The sequence below is a fragment of the Agelaius tricolor genome, unplaced genomic scaffold (genome assembly GCF_023055355.1).
Source record: "Agelaius tricolor isolate 1412-34295 unplaced genomic scaffold, bAgeTri1.0.p SCAF_2, whole genome shotgun sequence".
Classification (NCBI taxonomy): Eukaryota; Metazoa; Chordata; class Aves; order Passeriformes; family Icteridae; genus Agelaius; species Agelaius tricolor.
Window position 1 is genome coordinate 39,179,234 of NW_027269262.1, and position 18,792 is coordinate 39,198,025.

Consider the following 18,792-nt stretch of genomic DNA (forward strand, 5'->3'; position numbering starts at 1 on the left):
CCCTCGCTATCTTTCTAGCAGTCTCCCTTCCGTACTGGGATGAATAAATCGTTCCCTGGAGTAGCTCAAGGCTATGTCCTCTCATCCTGTCACCGGTTAGTTGCCGGAGAGAAGAAGCGGGCCCCACGAGGCTACACCCCCCGCAGGAAGGTGCACACACTTGGAGATTCAGGTCCCTCTGCCGCCCCCCGCCGCCATCCCGCCCCGCAGGCCCGGCACCCACGGCGGGGCGGGAGGCGCGGGGCCTCATGGGAACTGTAGTTCTCTGTGCTCCGCCGGCGGGCCGCGGGGCGATGAGAGTTCCCGGCGTGCTTCGCGCGCAGCGCGGGGCGGCGGGCCCGGGGCGGAAGCGGGCGGACTACATTTCCCGAGGTGCTCGGCGGGCGGCTCCAGCCGGACGGGCGGGCCGGCGCGGCGGTTGAATGCGGCGGGCGGAGCGGCGCGATGGAGCTGGCGGCGCTCGTCAGGAAGCTCGGTAATGATGGCTCCTCTCCCTCCCGGGCCCGCCGCCTGCGGCCCAGCAACGCTCTGCGGGAGCCCTGCCTCCCCTGCCCGGGCTCCGCCGCCCCTCGCCGCTCGTCTGCCCGCTGCTCTTCCACTCCGCTCCCCGCGGCAGCCGCGGAGGGGGCGGCGGCGCTGCCCTAGTGGGACACGCTTCCATAAGGAAATGCCAAGGCTTCCCCTTCAGACACGGTGTCTTTCCATTCAGGGGGCTTGGGTAACTTTTTGTTCGGTTGGTGGGTTCGGGGCAGCTTTCCGTACCCACCGCATACCCTGGTAGGGGTTCCGGTACCAGGGTAAATCCGTAGAGGCGCATTTGGCACCGGATTGTATCAGTATATCTTATAATGTCTCACTGCTTTATAATCATACAAACACTTCATGAGGTTGTTGCTGACGAGTGCTAATCGTATTTGTTTTCCTGGTAGGCATAATACTGGCAGCTTGTAAGCTGGCTGTTTTTCACTGCATTTCTGGCAGCATTCTGTTTCTCCAAATAAGAAAAAAGTTATGTCAAATGATTTTATGGGTTTCTTAATCACTTTTTTTTTTGGGCAGGTCATGAACTGACAGAGATAAGAGAGCGATCTTTGAAGGCTATTCTGTTTAAACTTGACCACAACTTGATTTCCTATGCTGATCTGGTCCACGAAAAAACACTTTTTCGTAACCTTTTGGAGTGGTTCAATTTCCCAGTTGTACCAATAAAAGAGGACGTGTTAAATTTTGTGAACAGTTTGATCAAGGTATGACATTACTAGCATTCATTTATTTTTAAACTGTATGTTTTTAGAAGGCTGAAGCTACTTGGATATTACTTGACTTTGTATCTCCATGTAACGAGATTTTCAGTGTTTTACAAAGACAGGAATAATGAAGCCACTGTGTGTAGACCAAAATTAAAACAATTACAGCGACTTCAAATGGATGAGACAGCTGAGAAAAACGTTTTTTCTGGGTCTCTGCTTCAATTTCTCAGCTTCTTCAGTTTCTCATTTAGTGCTTCATTTTTAACTTGGAGCATGATTTGCAGCTAAGCATTTGCATTGTTCCTGGAAAGTAAAGATTTGAACATTGTTGCAACTAATTTGAGAAAATATTACAGAAACTTCAGATAGCTCAGATTTTTACATGCTTGTGTTTTAATCGCTAAACTGCAACTATGCAGAGTTAAAAAACCAACTCATCCTTGATACTGACGGACAGATGTCAGGGTTTAACCCCAGCCAGCAGCCAAGCCCCACACAGCTGCTTGCTCACACTCCACCAGTGGCACTGGGTTGGGAGAGAGTGGGATTGGTAAAAGGGAGAAGACTCATGGGTTGAGACAAAGGCAGTTTCATAGAAAAAGCAAAAGCTGCACGCACAAGGAAAGCAAAACAAGGGATTCATTCACCACTTCCCATGGGCAGGCAGGTGTTCAGCCATCTCCAGGGGAGATGGCACCCTCACATGGAATAGTGACTTGAGAAGAAAAGACCATCACTCCACGTGTCCCCCCTTCCTCTTCATTTCACCCCCTTTATAGACTGATCTGCTGTTGGAACAGCTGATCTTTAAGGTTGCTGACAGATGATCTTTAACCTTCCAACCCAGGCCTTTTTGTGATTCTGTAATATCCCTCCGCTCAGTTAGGGTCACCTGTCCTGGCTGGGTCCCCTTCCAAACTCCCCTGTACTCCCAGATCCCTTGTCAGGACAGCAAAAAAGCCTTTGGTTCTGTGTAAGCCCTGCTTAGCATTAACAAAAATATCTCTTTATTATCAACCCTGTGTTCAGCACAAGTCCAAAACACATCCCTGTGCCAGCCACTGGGAAGAAAATGAACTCTACCTCAGCACAATGGTCTAAATGAATAAAGGCAAAATATAACTTAAGAATTTCAATTTTTTTTCTTTCTTCCCCCTGCTGTTCTCTATTCCCTGCCCCCCCCCCCCCCCCCCCCCCCCCCCCATCCAAAGACCTTAAGACTCTTCAAACTAACTTGGTCAGTTATTTATCTTAATGTAGCATCCACCTGCTGCCCAGAAAATGATTGGAATTGGTGCAGTGGAATTCTTCTCTCAGCTTCGCTCCGACGTGGATCCAAATTTGCAGGCCATAATTGATGGGATTGTGGACAGACTGTTCTTTCTTTCTTCTGAACTCCCTTCTAGTTCTTCAGTATGTTATCAAGCTCAGTCTCAGCCTTCAGTAGATCAACCAGGTAAATTACCCTTTTAAACTGTAATTTATTTTATATTAAAATAAAGCAAATGAAAAGACTTTGAGAAGCTGATGTTTTCTGGCATAGCAGGCGAATTATTCCTGAGAGATCAGTGAAGTGTGTGCTAATCAGATTCTGCCAGAGACAGTGTGACCTTAGCTAAATCACCTGGTGGCATTCCTATAATGGAATTCCATATCCATTTCCTCAGTGTAGAATATCTGTTTTCTCTAATGTACAAAGAGCATGACACAACTTTCAAGGACAGCTTTATGGCAGCAAGTCTGTAGCAAGTTTAAATAAATCTGTAATTTAGCCAGTATGCTTTGCTGCTGTTCTTTGTATAGTGGGCTCTAGCTTGGAAAGCAATTCAAGTCCTATGACAAAAGAAAAAGAAAAAAACAATAGTTGATCCTAATAGAATGATTTTTGAACCTACAGTAACTGTATGCTCTATGTACATTGTACATACAGTAACTGTATGCTCTATTGAATAAGCATTTGTCATAGAAGAATACATAAACTTTCTTTAAAATGTCACATTATGTGTGAAGTGCTATTGCTTGCATCTGTTACCTAGCTCATTATCTGTCTGTTACAATGATTTACATTTCCTTCTAGATGCAGTCTAACCCATTTGGTTCTCCTCTTCTGCCTTAAAAATTTTGGAACAGAGTTTGGAGGAGAAAATTACATATCATATTACATTACCTCCTGCTTATTGTGGGAAAGAGAGTGCTGTTACACAGTGTGTGTAGCACTAATGACCACACCCCTGTCACTCATCTCTGCAGTCACAGAGATAAAAGTAATTTTTTGGTGGTTTCTGCCACCTCTCTAATGCTTGGAGATTTAGTTCACTAGACTTATGTGCCTGGTGATTAATTTTTAGTATTTTTTCCCTCCTATGCCCTACACAGGAGCAGATTTTTACTTAATTTTTCTACTGTATGGAGAAGAATAATCTTCTACATGTGCATTCTTAAATTATATCCTTCTGAAACTACTCAGTTGAAGTTATTTATACTGTAAATTGTGTGCATGTGTGGATGGAATAATCCTAATGGTTCCTAGCAGGAGTGTTGTATTTTTCTTTCTGATTCAACTTTAGTTACTGGAAAAAATTACTGTAAACTAATAACCTGGCATTATCTAGTTTGATCCTTTGAACCAAATATTATGGTCTGGAGAGATTGCTTTTAGTGTTAACATTTCTTGTCTATTTTTTTATACAGTTTGCATATGAATGACATGGGGCAAAATACATTTATATAAGAGGGCAACTTTCTAGGTGACCTAAGAAGACAGCAGTGTAGTAGAAAAAGATTTTAAGTAATAAATTTTAAAAGTTAATTTTATTACTACATAGGTAGATTAAAGGAAAGCCATTTATTTGGCTGTCAGTCCTCTATCAGGCTGTGTAATTGTTGCTGCTATTGTTTGGATGGTATGCTAGTTAGTATAAAAAATGGAGAAAAATGCACCCTTTACAGTTGCAGAATATGATTTAAAAAAAAACAAACATGGACACACTCTTTTTACTCCATTTTTCTGATCATCTGAGACCATTTTAACCTATTAAGGAAACTGCTTTAAAACTCAAGGGCAAGAGGGAGGTAGTTAAGGAAAAGCATGAAAATAAATTCAGGAGTTTTTTTGTGCATGTGCATTTTTTAAATTTACCCCTTTTTTATTTTAATTTTTATTTTAGTTCTGCCTCAAGAGGAATTATTCACTGGATATTTTTGTCAAAGTAGAAGTCATCTGCCGCAGTTAGAAATATCTCCCAAAAGAACAGTTGGTATGTGTAGTTATAAAAGAGTATGGTAATTACAGAAAGAACTTGGAGTTGTAATTCAGATGGAATTCCATTACAAATGTGGATAGCAAAATTGGCTCTTCTTTTTCCTTTTGTTATTCTGTGAAATCTAACACCACAGAAGCTACAATTATAATGCTTTTAAAAATGACATTCATCTTAATAGATATTTCCCTTTTCCAGTAAATAGTGTAACTCTTTGGAATATCTAAAGTACATTAGAAAGTGCTGCAGTTTTAAAAATTACTTAAATTGCCACTGTTTTCCAGACGATCTGTGTTTCATAATCAGAAGTGGCTTAAAGGATTAAGTATGTTTTGTCGTTTTATTTCAACAAAACTTAGTCTGAAATACCTTTCTACTTTTTAGAAAACTGGTTTAGGTGCTAGGGGAATCTTTGCTTTGTATTTAAATGAAAACCAGTGTTATGTTTTGATTTTTGTTTTTGTCAAATGATATGGAGTGTTTCACTGACAACCACAGATCAATAATATTTTGGCAAGTCTTTGCCTGTACCAGTATTATACTAGTAGCAGCTCACAGGAGAGTTTCTTATTCAAAATACAGTATGGTGCTGAGATCTAGATTTTAAAATGTGGCTTTGCAGTTACTGTAGGTAAATCACCAGTTGAGTTTTTAGTAGTGTATCAACTATCTTAGGAACTGCACAATAATTATTACAAACTTTTAAGTTAGAAATAGCTTTAAAGATATTTTCATTACAAAGTTATTATGTGTCATAATTTTGTAAGAAAAATAATTTCTACTGCTTGAAGAGTATAACCATGAGGTGAATTTTCCATTTTTTAGAGATCATGCTAATGGATAAAATATTCTTTAGTAGCAGATAAAAAACTTATGATTTGATTGAAAGCATGATGTGGCAGATTGAGTATTCTTCCACTAATGTGTTCATTATTTGGTAAAGCTTTCCCCCGTAAACATATTTCATTAGGATTTGGTATGACCTTGGTGATGTTTCGGTATTTCTGAAAAGTCTAAAAGCATTTGAATTTGTGCAAGCCTGTGCTTACTAAAAGCTATCTCTGTATAAGATAGTATATTGTTTATAGGTTTTTTATTTTGCCTTGAATGTATACAATATAATATTTCTATAAAATATATTTCAAGACATCTGCTCTGGTTTTTTTTGCAGTGAAATGTTTGAAATTTTCCACCTTTCCTTGGCTAACTCTGACTTCAACAGATAGACATGTTCTTTCATCAAATGAAAGGTGCAGTAATAGAAACATTACAATTTCCTTGTAGTTTTTCTTTTTCAGGATTAATGGCTATAAGTTTCTGTCTTTCTGCATCGTGAGCTTGTTCTTGTAAATTGCCCAGTGAGCTAATTTTTGATAAATGGTCATAAAATCTGGGCTGAAGCTGGGCAATATCACTCTCCATTTTTTGTGTTTAAATCAGAGTGTCTTTGGGTCTTTTGTTCATGACACTTCAGTCTGTATTTTAAATTTCTTAAGTGGATCAAAGATTTCCTTCAGCTGAAATAAAATAATTATTTACTTTACCCCCATGACCAGTTGGTAGGAAAATCCCTACTTTTAGTAGTAGCTTTAGGCCAATAAGTTTAGGTACAGGGCCTTATCCAAGCATTGAGTCATTCCAACTGACTTTCTGCAGTGACTTTTTTTTTTCTTTAATTTAGAAAAAGTGTTTGAAGTCCCCCAAGGGAGAGTTCTGTAGTTGGGATTCCTTATGCGTCGTCACAGAACTCTGATAGATTTCTAGCATAGTTTTTTTTGTGGGTGTTTGTTTTTTCCTTTTGAAAGATCTCTGAAGCTGGAGAACCTGTTTAATATTTAATTTCCTTTATGCCAGAGTATAGAAGAGGAACACAGATGTGTAACACTGGACATATTTGATTTTTTACAGTGATTTCAGAAACAATGGTTTCTGAAACAATTGGAAAAAGTGAAATAGACTGTCCTAAAGATTCTTATAATTAATTAATATTCATTTAGAGAATAGCTAATAAATTTCTCCCTTTTATGGAATTTCCCACTTATGTAATGCAAGTGCTTTGAAGTTATACATGAACCTTAGTAATGAAAGAAACTTTCTTACTGGTATGAGTTATATTACTTGCTATATACCACTGAGATAATCACTAGCTTCACAGGGAATTTCCAGTAGATCTTATTTTAATTTCAAATTCAGAGTCAATAAAGTTATTTCTCCTCTTGTAACCAAATTTTACTTGTGGGAATTGAGTTTGTTCTTTATTGTATATATAGCTAAGGAATAATTCAACTGAAAAAATGATATGACAATAGAATTACAGAGATTTTTTTCTTTAGATTCTCCAGTGTTGTGATGATAACTTTCTTGTAAAGACTTGTTCAGGCTAATAATTACTGGTTGGTTTTCTTTTCATTTTAATACATATTTAAATATGAACTTGTAGCTCTTTGAGAAGTAACAACCAAAGTTTAATTTGGAGTACATGTGAGCTTCTTCAGGATGTGATTATGCAAGATTTTCCTGCAGAGATCTTCCTTCAAAGGCCAAAGATTGTACAGGCAAGAATTCACATAAAGTTTTTATTGGTATAAGCTGTGCCAAGGATGAATTGATGCAAATGATTCAATTTGGTTTTAAACAAAATAGTTAAACAGAAGTACCTTCATGCTAACTCCAGGTGCATAGGAAAGGCACATTGTCTATATATTGCAGTTTTAAAGTTTTTTGCTTCTAACAATGTATATTGCTAATCACTAATTAAGTGCTTTCTGAAGGAATACTTTGTTTCTTCTGAATAAGATAAATGGTGTGGCTGTTGTCTGCACACCCTCCAATGGGCTCCCATAATGAAAGTGGTGACTTTATTGGAAATATAATGTGAAACTTGGCTTCTTCCTTAGGCCTGGTAGTCTTGCATTCAGTAATGAAACAGTAGTTGAGCCTATTTATTCTTTGCTGTGATTTTGAAAAACACTTGGAAACATTTTTGAACTATATTTAGTGTAAGACTTGCTGACATGGTTGTTCATGATGATGATTAATGTTCAGGTCTTGATGGTGGTGGTTTTGTCTTTGCAGAGCCTTTTATCTCTTCTAAACTTGGCTTTTGGAGGAGATGGGAGACACCAGTTGGCTTTGCAGGCTGTGTCATGCTTGCAACAGCTCTGCATCTTTTTGAGAACTAGGCTTAACTTCCATAGAGATCCAAGTTTTTCTTCCTCAGAGCAAGGTAGGTATTTTTAAGTATTTGAGATACTGTTGTTTTTACTACAGATAAGATTGTCTAAAATGACAGAAAAAACCAAAACCAGAACCTTATGGCAAATGTAATCTTGTGAAATTGTTTTGGTGTTCAGTGCTATTAATATTAATTTAAAAACTTGGAATACTTGCATTGTTTTAATGTACTTATTCAGTTTTACTTTCCTGTGATTCCCCATTCATCAACTTCTCCCAGTATCCAATTGTTTGTATGTCAGCAGGGGAGGGATTTTTAACTAAAACGAAATTGAATCTGTAAAATCAAAGTGGGCAAAGTTTCAGAAAAGCTTTCAAGCTATTAGTACTTAACAATGTAGTTACTAATTTCATGAGCTCTGTGAACTTTCTTTTTTTTTTATGCTGATGGCTAAAAATAGTTTAATCATTGTTTTTAATTTTGCAGTCATGAGGGATGTTTCACAATGCTCTTAATGCTTAAATGTTGTAGCTTTAATGGTGTAGATTCCTTATAATGGTCTTCTTGTTTCTATTCTGTCATCTGAATTGAGTCAAAGCTTCGTTTCTATAAACTGGTAGTCTGGTTCTCTTCATAAGATTGCCCCTATATTTGGTGTCTTAATAAATGGTACTGGCTGCTAATTCAGTTATAACATCAAGTCCAATAGCCTTACCCAGACACTGTGTTTCTATTTTTAAAACTCAAGATTTATGATTCAGCTGGAATCTTCAATGGTGTTTGCCTTGGAATTTGGTTTCCAAACTCTGCTACTTGCCAGTTCCAGGTCATCAGTATTTACCTGGTGTTTTTTTCCATATCTTGCCTTAGTTACTTTTACTGTTTACTACGTAGTATCTTTCAGAATTATGGATACTTCTAAGGGAAACTATGTTCTTTATGTTACACAAAGGCACAGCTTCCCAGAATTCATCTATATCTTACTGTCAAGAAGCAAGGGGTGCTCCTGGTTCTCAGAATCCGTCACCTGGAAGCAGCAGTCCTCGGCCCTCTGTAATTGGACGGACAGTTCAGCGTCCTAGAGGAGATGGTCAAGATTGGGATGCAGTATCTTCTAGGTGAATGAAACAGGAAATCACTTACACTTCAGTTAAAAACATTTTAATATGGGATTATATTATCAGCTCCTTCTCAGTATGTGGATTGATGCAATGGTTTTGGTAACTTGTGAAGATTGAACCCATGTTTATGAATTAAACCTTTCTTGAAGTGGTGTTCAGAATACATAAAAACATTGCCACATTTTGTACCCAACCACCATTTTAAACAAAGTCTCTTCCTATCAACTGTTATTACTTGTGCGTGTATTTGTAAGACACAGAAAAGCATATATTCAGTCTATTGCTGGAGAGTCAGGGATTTTTCTTTTTTTCAGCAGATGACCTCATAAGTTCTTTTAAGTGGAATGGCCATCCTGTAGGTAACAGTATATAGTATTGTCAAAAATGCTCTGCTGTATAAAGATTTCTATTGAAGTCTTTAAAATTTGTTGTTAATTGTGGCAACAAATTTCAGTTCTATAATATTTGTGTAAATATTTGATTCTTAAATGAAATTATAAATAATCTGTATATCCTCAAAATGTAGAAGTTTTTGTGTGTGGTTTTGTTGCTTGTCTTTGCCCAACTCAAAGACTTAAAGCTGCTGTTCAAGTACCAATGTCTTCTAGTATGTGGGATTTTGAAAGTCCTTGTAAATCTGTGTGCTTGTTGGTAGTTCATTTGAGTCTCTGTGATGTATGGGCTTAGTGATTGAGTACCTCCTAGGTGTTCAAATAGGCTGTGATGAGAATAGCTCAATTGTAAATACGTCTTGACAGTCATATTAAAAAGTTACTTTTATTGAAGTCTAATATATTAATTTTTATCATGTAACTAATATGGCACTGCCAATGAATTCCAGGCTTTATGTCTTCTAGGCCCTGGCCATTTTCTGAAGCTGAACAGTTAACAGTTTAATAGCAGCTGGTGTATATTGTGCAAGAGAGAGTGATGGCCTGGCTGTCAGTCTAGAAATGAAAGCTGCATAAGAATAAGTACCAGTTCAGGTAGTGATGAGACTTCTAGAAACCAGGGAGTGCTAGCTAATAGGGGTATTATATGAGCTGTTTATGACTGCACACCTTTATCTTCTTGCATCCTGTGTGCTGCAGTAGACCTACTCACTGCCCACAAATCTCATTTCTTACAAAAATATAATTTAGCCTAGAGGTAGCATAAAGAACAACATGATGTTGAATAGAAGATATGATAGAGAGAAGTGACAGTAGTGTTGTTGTTCGGACATTTCTTTTTGATAAGGAAGAGCTGCTTTTAGTGAATCTTGTCTTTTCTTACAAAATTTTTATGTAAATTTGTTTATTGCTATTGTTATTCTATATGTAACTCTTCTTTTCCTTCTTCTTTAATCTTGAGACTCTTCAATCTATCTGTTTGTCTGTTTCAAATTCTGCCTGGAAACTTAACCTTTCCTCTTCTGAATTGTTTTTGTGATTGATACCTCTCCTTCCTTTTCCTCTGGTAAGTTCAGCCAAACCCAAACTACATATTGGTGAACTCTTCTGTTTTGATAGCAGGTTTTCTGTTGACTTCTTAATCAGTCGGGATTTAACTTCTTATACATTTTTACATCTTTTACATTTAATTAGACAATAGAATGTAACACAGTCATACTACAGTTTGTTGTTAATTGTGGCAACAAATTCTTCAGCTTGCTTAAAAATAAAAAAGGGAACCAGCCAAACCCCAGTTATTAGTCATACAGGTTTTTAAAGGATATCAAGATTGCTAAACATTGTTTGGGATAAGACATCTTTAAAATATGTTCTGATTTTTATTAATTATAATGCTGATAGTGTAATTAGATTATTGTTAAAAATTAATACAGTTATGAACTATATATTGTTCATAATATATGAACCATATATATTATATTTAATGATATATTCATATACTATAGATCAAATATTTCATAATTTAAAAAATGTCTATAATTTAATAGCATTCCATATACTTTGTAGTATATACTTGATTACATTTAAGGCTTTCTTGGACAAGGAAATACTTCCTTTTTACAGTGCATGCGGTAGTCCTAAGGAGTAAACAGAGCTCATGCTTCTTAGTTTTTCTTCTAAGGATTCTTGTGGCTAGCTATATAGAATGGTTTTAATATAGTAAGTATAATTCAGGCTGAAATTTGATTTAGTAACTTGTATTGCTTCAAGCAAGTGATAGATTTTGTTCATAAAAAAAAAAAAAGAAAAAATAATTTCAAATCAACTGATATTTCTCGTGATATCATGTTCGTTGCATGTGTATTTCTTCCAGTACACAGTGCTAAGTGATTTTGAAGATGATTGCCAAAACATTTGGCATTCACTTGTTGTGATGCTACCTGTTCTGACATTTAAAAAACCAATGAAACGAAATCTCCCTCTTCTTGCAACACTGGTAGATAGCAGAGAAAGTTTGGGATGGGAGGAAAGATATGCTTAAGGCAGGAGTCATGAAAACATTAAATGCTGGTTGTAACATCTGTACATATGTGTTTCCTCTTTGCAAGAGTTTATTATGTTTCTTTTTTTTTTTAAATTTCTGTTTTAAGTGGAAACAGTACTCAAGCAAATGCAAACTCCAGAGTCTCTCTGCATTCCCCATTTGACGTAGGACATACTGACTTACCAGATACTGAAAATGAGGACACTTTGGAATTACAGATGAAGCAGCTTAGCCTTCCTCAGTTCTGTGTTTCCATCTTGGAAAATGCAATACCTCTTCTAAGAACAGGTAAGAATGTTTTGAGTTAAGTGTTTAACTTGCATATCTTTCCCATCCTTAATACAAGATACTCTTGAGAAGTTGGTCAATGAGGTGACTACCTCAAATAAATAAGGCACAGATAACTACTGATGTACTGTGGCTAGTTGCAACAGATCTTTTCTGGAGACTTTGTTCAGGTCACAAAGCTTGAATCTTCTGATTGATTTCCAGAATTGCTGCAGAAATTTTAAGTGTTTTTTACTGACAGTGCCAGGAAGTCAGTGTTTGGTGGAAAAATGGTGTGTCAGGATAAAATGTCATTCAGGAAGATGGAAAAATAACCACTTTTAACCAGAGGCGTTCTCCAAAGGATCTGTTTAGGCATAGAGTTTTCCTCCTGTTCAAGAAATAATAAACAAAAATTCTGGTGAAAGGCTTGTTTTTATTCTTACGAATGCAGTAACAAGTGGTTTAAGGAACATAAGTAATGATAGTCTAATTGTAAATTTTAATTTATAGAGGTTCTAAATTGCAAAGCCCTTTTGGAGGACAATGTTTTTGCTCCAAGGTTGTCTAAAATTGTATTTAACTGTAAAATGTTATGTAATTCAAAACAGGTACTGGTAAATGTGGTCAGGGTTTCTAATATAGGAGCTGGAAATGTGCATCTGTCTATGGTTAGAATACTAAAAGCTAGAGGCTTCAACTTATGTATATATATAAAAATTCTATGAAATGTGTATGAAAATTATTCAATTCTTTTTGTTTTGTTATAAACCAACTAAAATGAATTAAAGCTTTGTTTTTCCCTTTCATAATAATGGTATTTAAATATTAATTAGTCACAAGCACATTCATGACTTCTGGCATCTTTTATTTATAATGTAAAACTGCAGAAAATGTATTTTCTATCTTTTCCATTTCTGTTGCCTGTCACTTCAAATCTGCAGAGTTAAAAGACAGTTTTTCTACATTTCAAGGTTCTTTCTTTCAATCTTATAATAGAATTAAAATAGTTTTACTTTCTGGAAAGGTGGACCTATCTTTGTTTATCTTCCCCTTAGGTTTTTTACACTTCTTAAACTCTCCTTGGTGATATTTCTTCATTCTTCCACTATGCTGTAATGAGACACAGATTGTAGAGAAGCTAATATTTTTATCCTGTTCCTGTTGATGTGAAAGCCTGTGATCTGAAGGCACACTGTGAGACAGTGTGATATTGTGAGACAGTAACACACAGTTTCTCATGTGGTTATATTTTCGGTTGTTATCTTTAGTGAAATCAACAGGCGTTTTTATGAAGATTATTATCAACTTATATGGTAGAGTGTAGATTTTAATCTAGATGTTTAAATTACTGGGTAAAGGAAAAACCAGTAAGCTTATTGTAAAATTTGCTGCCTTTTATTTTGCAAAATGATGTATATTTTAGTTAAGCTTAAATTCTGCTCCTTGTGGAGATGTTCATTGAAATTTTTCTTCCTTTGTGCTGATCTGCCTTGTAAGCAAAGTCATTGCAGAAATCTGTAGTGGTGTGGGCTTGTTTTGGTTTTGTGGGGGGTTTTTTGGGGATTTTTGGTTAAAATGGAGAGATTTATTAAGTTAAATTGGCCTAAAACAATGGAAAACAGAACTTCCGTGAGATAAGTAACACCAAGCTTTCAAAAAGACTTTGTGCCATTTTCTGTCATTTCTCACCCAAAGCAGATCACTGAAGCTACAAATTGCAGAAGCTGTGGTCATTATCACTACACATCTAGTCACATACAGAGATAATTTTTTTTTCCTTAAGTATATCAACAAGGTTTCTGCAGTGTGTAAAATTTACAAGAGATAGAAAAATCCACAAAGAAATTAATGTTAAATTATAACAAACAAGTAGAACTTTATCTTTTTTAAACAGATTTTGTTTTGAGCATTTTGAAGGATGCAGAATTTTTCATCTTAGTTAAAAGATACATTGAAAATTCAATGCTGTTGTGTGAAATCCATCTATGATTTTAAATAGAAACATACCATCAACAAGTAACTAAGCCAACAGTTGCACTACATTGATTATTTAAGGGAAACTGTCACCGTATGGTTCCTTAAGATGTCAGACAGTTTTGGCATCTTCACTTGTGTGAGGTTGAAAATATTTGGTCTGGCTCCAGATATTCTGCCTTGTTCTTCATAAAACCTTCTAACTCCTCTGTTTTCTCATTATGTGGGTACATTAGGAGGAGGTTTATATTTGTAGTAAATGTAGGCTGTAGATTTCTAAGCTCAGGCCAAGTTTCTTTGTGGCCACATATTCAAGCTTAAAATTGTACAAAGGATAAAAGTTGCTAATGGACCAGATTAGCCTTGTTATTAAGAGACACTCAGAAGAAGAAATGAAAATTAATAAATACCAGCCTACAAGCAAAGGGGAAACTGTTACAGAGAATTGTGCAAATAGCTCAAGTGAGTATTCATCTCTTTGTTTTTTAAAAGATCTCAAACAAAATAATCTGTGAAGAAAGTCACTCCTATACCAAAAATGCAGATCAATGGGAATAGGTAATATATAAAGAAGATTTGTAACACTGCTGTCTGGATGGGGGAAATTAGTGACTTTATTATGAACTTTAAAAAGTTCAGTAATCAGATTTACAGCTGTAGTAAAGTTCACGATTATTTTCTTAAATAATTTTGCAATAGGTTTTAAGGAAATTATTATTTTTTCTAAGTATACAATTGTTTTAATTTGTTGTGACTTTGGCTAGTTGTTTTCTTCTCTGATTCAGAGCTATTAGTTGTTGAGGATAGTTAGCATTAGTTTTGTAGAAGCATGTAGGAAAATTAAAATACCAGAATTCTATATAGGAATAATCTCTTGTTTACAGTGGTGTCTTCTGAATATCAAAACATAATATTTTGTCTATATTTGAATTTATCCTCTCATTTGTATAGGCAGTAGGAGAGTGACAATGGAAGTTCTTGAATTGCTTGTTGAAGACATGTCCCTTATTGGTGATGCTATTTCTGAAAATGTTTGGGAAGATGACAGCCTTTTTGCATTGGAGTTGGTAAGATTCTTCAGGTTTTGATCAGCCATATTTGTCTCCTTTGATAAGCTTCTGACACCTTCTGCAGCAATTCATGTAGCTAAACTTCTGCTGAGCAGTGCATTTGAAAATTTTAAGTAGTTTTTTACTAGTTCTATCGATGGCACTTTTTAAAATGTAAGTTCTTTTACCAGACAATACTTGGAGTTGCACCTCAAGAAAGTAAGCAGCCATTGAGAGAAACACATGTAGGGAAGGGAAACTGAGGGAAAAGCACTGACTACAAATGTTGGACACCAATTTGATGTACATAACAACTTTCCCTTTCTTTACTCCTTATAAACTATCTGTTTAAAATTAGGGAGATAACTGTTCAGATACAAGACTGGAGTTCTAAGATACATGGTATCCATTTCCTACACAGGAATTGTAGATCCCTGCACAAATCTTAGAGATCTTAACAATGTTGCTTAAGTGGGAAACAAAGGAGAGGCCTTTTTGGCCCAGCAGAGATTCAAAGCATTAAGGTGCTGTTGACTAAATATTTTAAGTTGCTGAGCACAGTTGAGAGTTGTTATGTACATGAATTATAAGATTAGTGAAAACAGATAAAATTATTATGACTTGCTCTTTTGAAGACAAGTGAAAGCTGAAGCATAAGCTGGCATGGCTCAGGCATGTAACAAACATACCAGAGTTGCAGACTGAAACTTGTCTAAAGACTTGAATTAAATGTACTCTTAAATGCAGTTGACTTGTTAGAATTCGTGGAAAATACCACTGAATATGAAACAATAACAGCTGCAATATTAATTAATTACAATATTGCTTTAGGCTTTCCTGTTCTCTATTTTATAATTGTTAATATTTAAATTTATAAGACCTATTAGGGAATGAGAATTTTTTCTTTTAATTTCATCTTCCAATCTGTGAAAATCTATTATAATCGATCAGCATCACATCAGTGCTCAAGATTACTTGCAGAACATTTAATCTCAGAAGCTTAATATCTCTTCATCTACTTGTACTATGATCTGAATCAGTATATTTCATTGCTCATAAATATGTATACCATACTGATTATTATTAGTAGGATAATGTTTGTTTCCAGGCTACTAATAAACAAACTCCTGCAAATAAGGTGAGTAATAGTACACAGTTATATTGATTTTTTTTTTTTTAATAGGGGAGAGACAGAAAAAGGTTTTGCTGTTTCCTTTGAAAATCAATAGGGATAAAAACTTCATTGATGTTTTCAAAGTTACTGTGAATTGGTTTGGGAAGGGTTTTTTTTTAATTTTAAGGTAAAGCTTTATTAGCAGGTTCAAAACAGGACTTAATATTTCCTTATTAAGACTGAACTTCAAAACAGGCAAAATTTCAGAAGGTAAAAAGTGTAGTGAGCAGAAATAAAGGTGGTGGGGGGAGAGAGAAAAGTGGGAGAGGAAAGGGGAAAGAGCAACCAGGAATGGGTAATTATTGAGCAAAGTATTCAAAACTAATAGTGAAAGTAGGCTGAGGTCTAGGACTAATGCATAGGTGACAAAAACATTGCTATGTATTTTGCAGGATTTATCCAGTTTTAGCTTATGTGGCATAATTGTGCTGATGATGCTGCAGGTGCTGTGTAAACACTGTAAACAAACAGTGATGTTTCATTTTTTTCTAATTATTGTATTTCTGATTTTGTTTTCAGAGAGACAAATTGCTTCTGGTCTTGGGTTTGCTTGGAGAAACTATATTATATCACAAAAGCAATATAAGTGCAGAACAGCCTAAGGTGATGCTGGTGCATCACAGGATGGCATTTATTAGTATTTCACTCTTCACTGTTAGGTTGCTCCAAGTACTTCTCCCTGTAGAAAAGGTATGTCATCACTAATTGTGAGTGATTGTCTCTTGGTTTTGCATTTTAAGAGGGCAGTAAGAGATACTTTCCTCAGGGATGAATACTGAGAAAATAGGCGCTTGGACAGAGAAATTAATCTGATTTGCACTGGGTGATATATGATCACAGATGGCAACTTTGTCCATTCTTCAGTTACCAGTGTATTCTGCAGATTACAAATATTTAAAAAAAAAAAGAAACCAGAACATTTTTATTACAGTTTTTAAATGAATTTTTGAAATTCAGTATTCTTTTTCCTCTTGTAGTGTTTTTTTCTGATACGATGTATGGTTTGCAAGGCTTTGCTGCCCCCTGCTTTTTTGTAGTATGCATGCAAGTAAGAGTAGCATTATGTAACATGTAAAAATCATTACTCTTATTCTGATGGAATGTAGTAATCAATTACATTTTGTAAATTGGAGTGATTTTAACTATTCTTTACTTCCAGTGCTCTTTTAAAATTCTGTTGTAGCTCTTGGAGTTCAGGGGTTTTTGTTGTTTTTTAGTGGGGAGGTTTTTGTTTATTTTAATTTCAGTTGGGAAGGTCTGATGAAGTTTTTGTGAGATGGAAAGTGTTAGATGTGTAAACCTGAATCAGTTTTAATTTTTTGGACCAGTTTTTAGTGGAATGTAGCTTTTTGTAGACATTAGTTAATCGGATTAGACAATTAATTTTCAGTTACAGGGTTTTTGTCACAAATATTAAGTCTTGTACCTGAAAATAAGTGTAGATGTACGAATCTAATGACTTTTCAGAGTTTTTGTCTTTTATGTTCTTGTGTACCTAATACAAAGTTTCCATACTGTGTATAACAGTTCGAACAAAGTTACTGTATTTGAGGTCAAAATACAAGTTGAAAGCATGTACACTTGCAATTAAAAATAAAAGAAAAAAATCAAAAACAACAAGAAAAATCCCAGCCCTTAGTTTGCAATATGACCATGTGGAATTGTAGACAGCTTTTTTAAATGCAGAAATAATTTTGGTTTGTGTACTCTCTGCCATCTGGTGGTCAGACAGTGAATTGACTCCGGCCAGCAGTGTGCCGTGCCTGGCTCATACACAAGTTTTGTGACTGGTTATCAGACTGCAGGTCTGATATAAGAAGTGACATCTAAATAACTATCACTTTTAATAAAGAAAAAAACAATTCTTCCAATAAAATTCATTTAATGATATGTGTTTTCTAAATTTTAAGTAGCAGCAACAATGATTGTACTTGTTGAATGACTGGAAGTGCTATTGTTGGTTTTACTGTATTTTCAGGCTCTTATTCTGACAGTTGCTTTTTTTTCCAAAGGCGAGTAAAGTTACACAAAAGAGTTTGCTGAATGCTTTGTTCCTTCTCTCACTGGATATGTCATTCTCCTTGGAATATCCGAGCATGCATGAATCCATTGCAGCCTATCTGGAGCAGATGAGTACTGAGAACTACAGTATTTATAAGCAAGTTTCAGAAGCTGCATATTCGATTGAATGCACTTGTAGCTTTATGGTTGAAGTTCATAAGGAGGTGTGGAACTTTATTATATAAAATATTTCCTGTAGGCAAATTTCTTTCCTTACTTTGTTTTTTCTCTAGTAAAAATTAAAGTCTAACATAGCAGAGGAAGATCCCCAAGTATAAGTATTCTGTATGATGCAAGGTGTAGTTAATTTATATTTGTTTTCATTAATACTAGTCATGATATTGGTAAAAAATCTTATCTGAAGTAAAAACAAAGAAATAAACAATTGGAAATTGGAAATGGGCACAGGACCTCTGATGGGCAAAGAAAGAAGCGGCAGCAAATACTCTGCTTATTTATACAAACAGATACATGTATATCAATATATATCTTGACATATAAGACATGTTTATTCATATAATACACTATTTATTTTATATCTATTAAAATATATAGTGTGGTTGTATGTAAGTTGTCCAGGAGTTAAATATATCATTCTGAAAATTTTAAATCCCAAGTACTTTGGCAATTGCAGCTTTAATAAACAACTACTAGACTGGCTGAGGTTTGTATTTCACTTTGTTATGAAGACAGTTGCTTTATTAGTTAAGGGATTCTAGCACAGTACTGAAATATTCTTCTCCATTATCCAAATGGATAAGCAATTTTGCACAATACTGGTTGCATTGATACTAATACAAATGAATAACATACAGAATATAAATATAGTGCTGTCTTAAATCAGAATTAATCTATCCTTTGTCTAGGCAGGTTATGAAGTTAATAGAAGCAATACTTTGCTCAGAAAATGCTCTTTACAATGAAATTAACTCCATCAAATTTAAATGGCTCATGTTTAATGTATTTGGTAACCAATATGATGAAGACATATGTACTCAAATTAAAAAAAAAAAATCTAACTT

General features: G+C 35.5%; 1 protein-coding gene across 1 annotated transcript in view; it reads left to right on the plus strand.

Annotated features, from left to right (window-relative positions):
- The first annotated feature begins 345 nt into the window (after positions 1-345).
- RTTN (rotatin) overlaps positions 346-18,792 on the plus strand; it is a 79,411-nt gene continuing 60,964 nt past the window's right edge. Inside the window, exons 1-12 of the mRNA XM_071456530.1 lie at positions 346-475; positions 1,060-1,247; positions 2,511-2,706; positions 4,418-4,507; positions 5,682-5,760; positions 6,951-7,065; positions 7,586-7,736; positions 8,638-8,803; positions 11,349-11,530; positions 14,438-14,553; positions 16,229-16,399; positions 17,722-17,934. Of these exons, the coding sequence (XP_071312631.1) occupies positions 445-475; positions 1,060-1,247; positions 2,511-2,706; positions 4,418-4,507; positions 5,682-5,760; positions 6,951-7,065; positions 7,586-7,736; positions 8,638-8,803; positions 11,349-11,530; positions 14,438-14,553; positions 16,229-16,399; positions 17,722-17,934 (1,698 nt within the window). The 5' untranslated portion in view covers positions 346-444. The remainder of the gene's footprint in view (positions 476-1,059; positions 1,248-2,510; positions 2,707-4,417; positions 4,508-5,681; positions 5,761-6,950; positions 7,066-7,585; positions 7,737-8,637; positions 8,804-11,348; positions 11,531-14,437; positions 14,554-16,228; positions 16,400-17,721; positions 17,935-18,792) is intronic.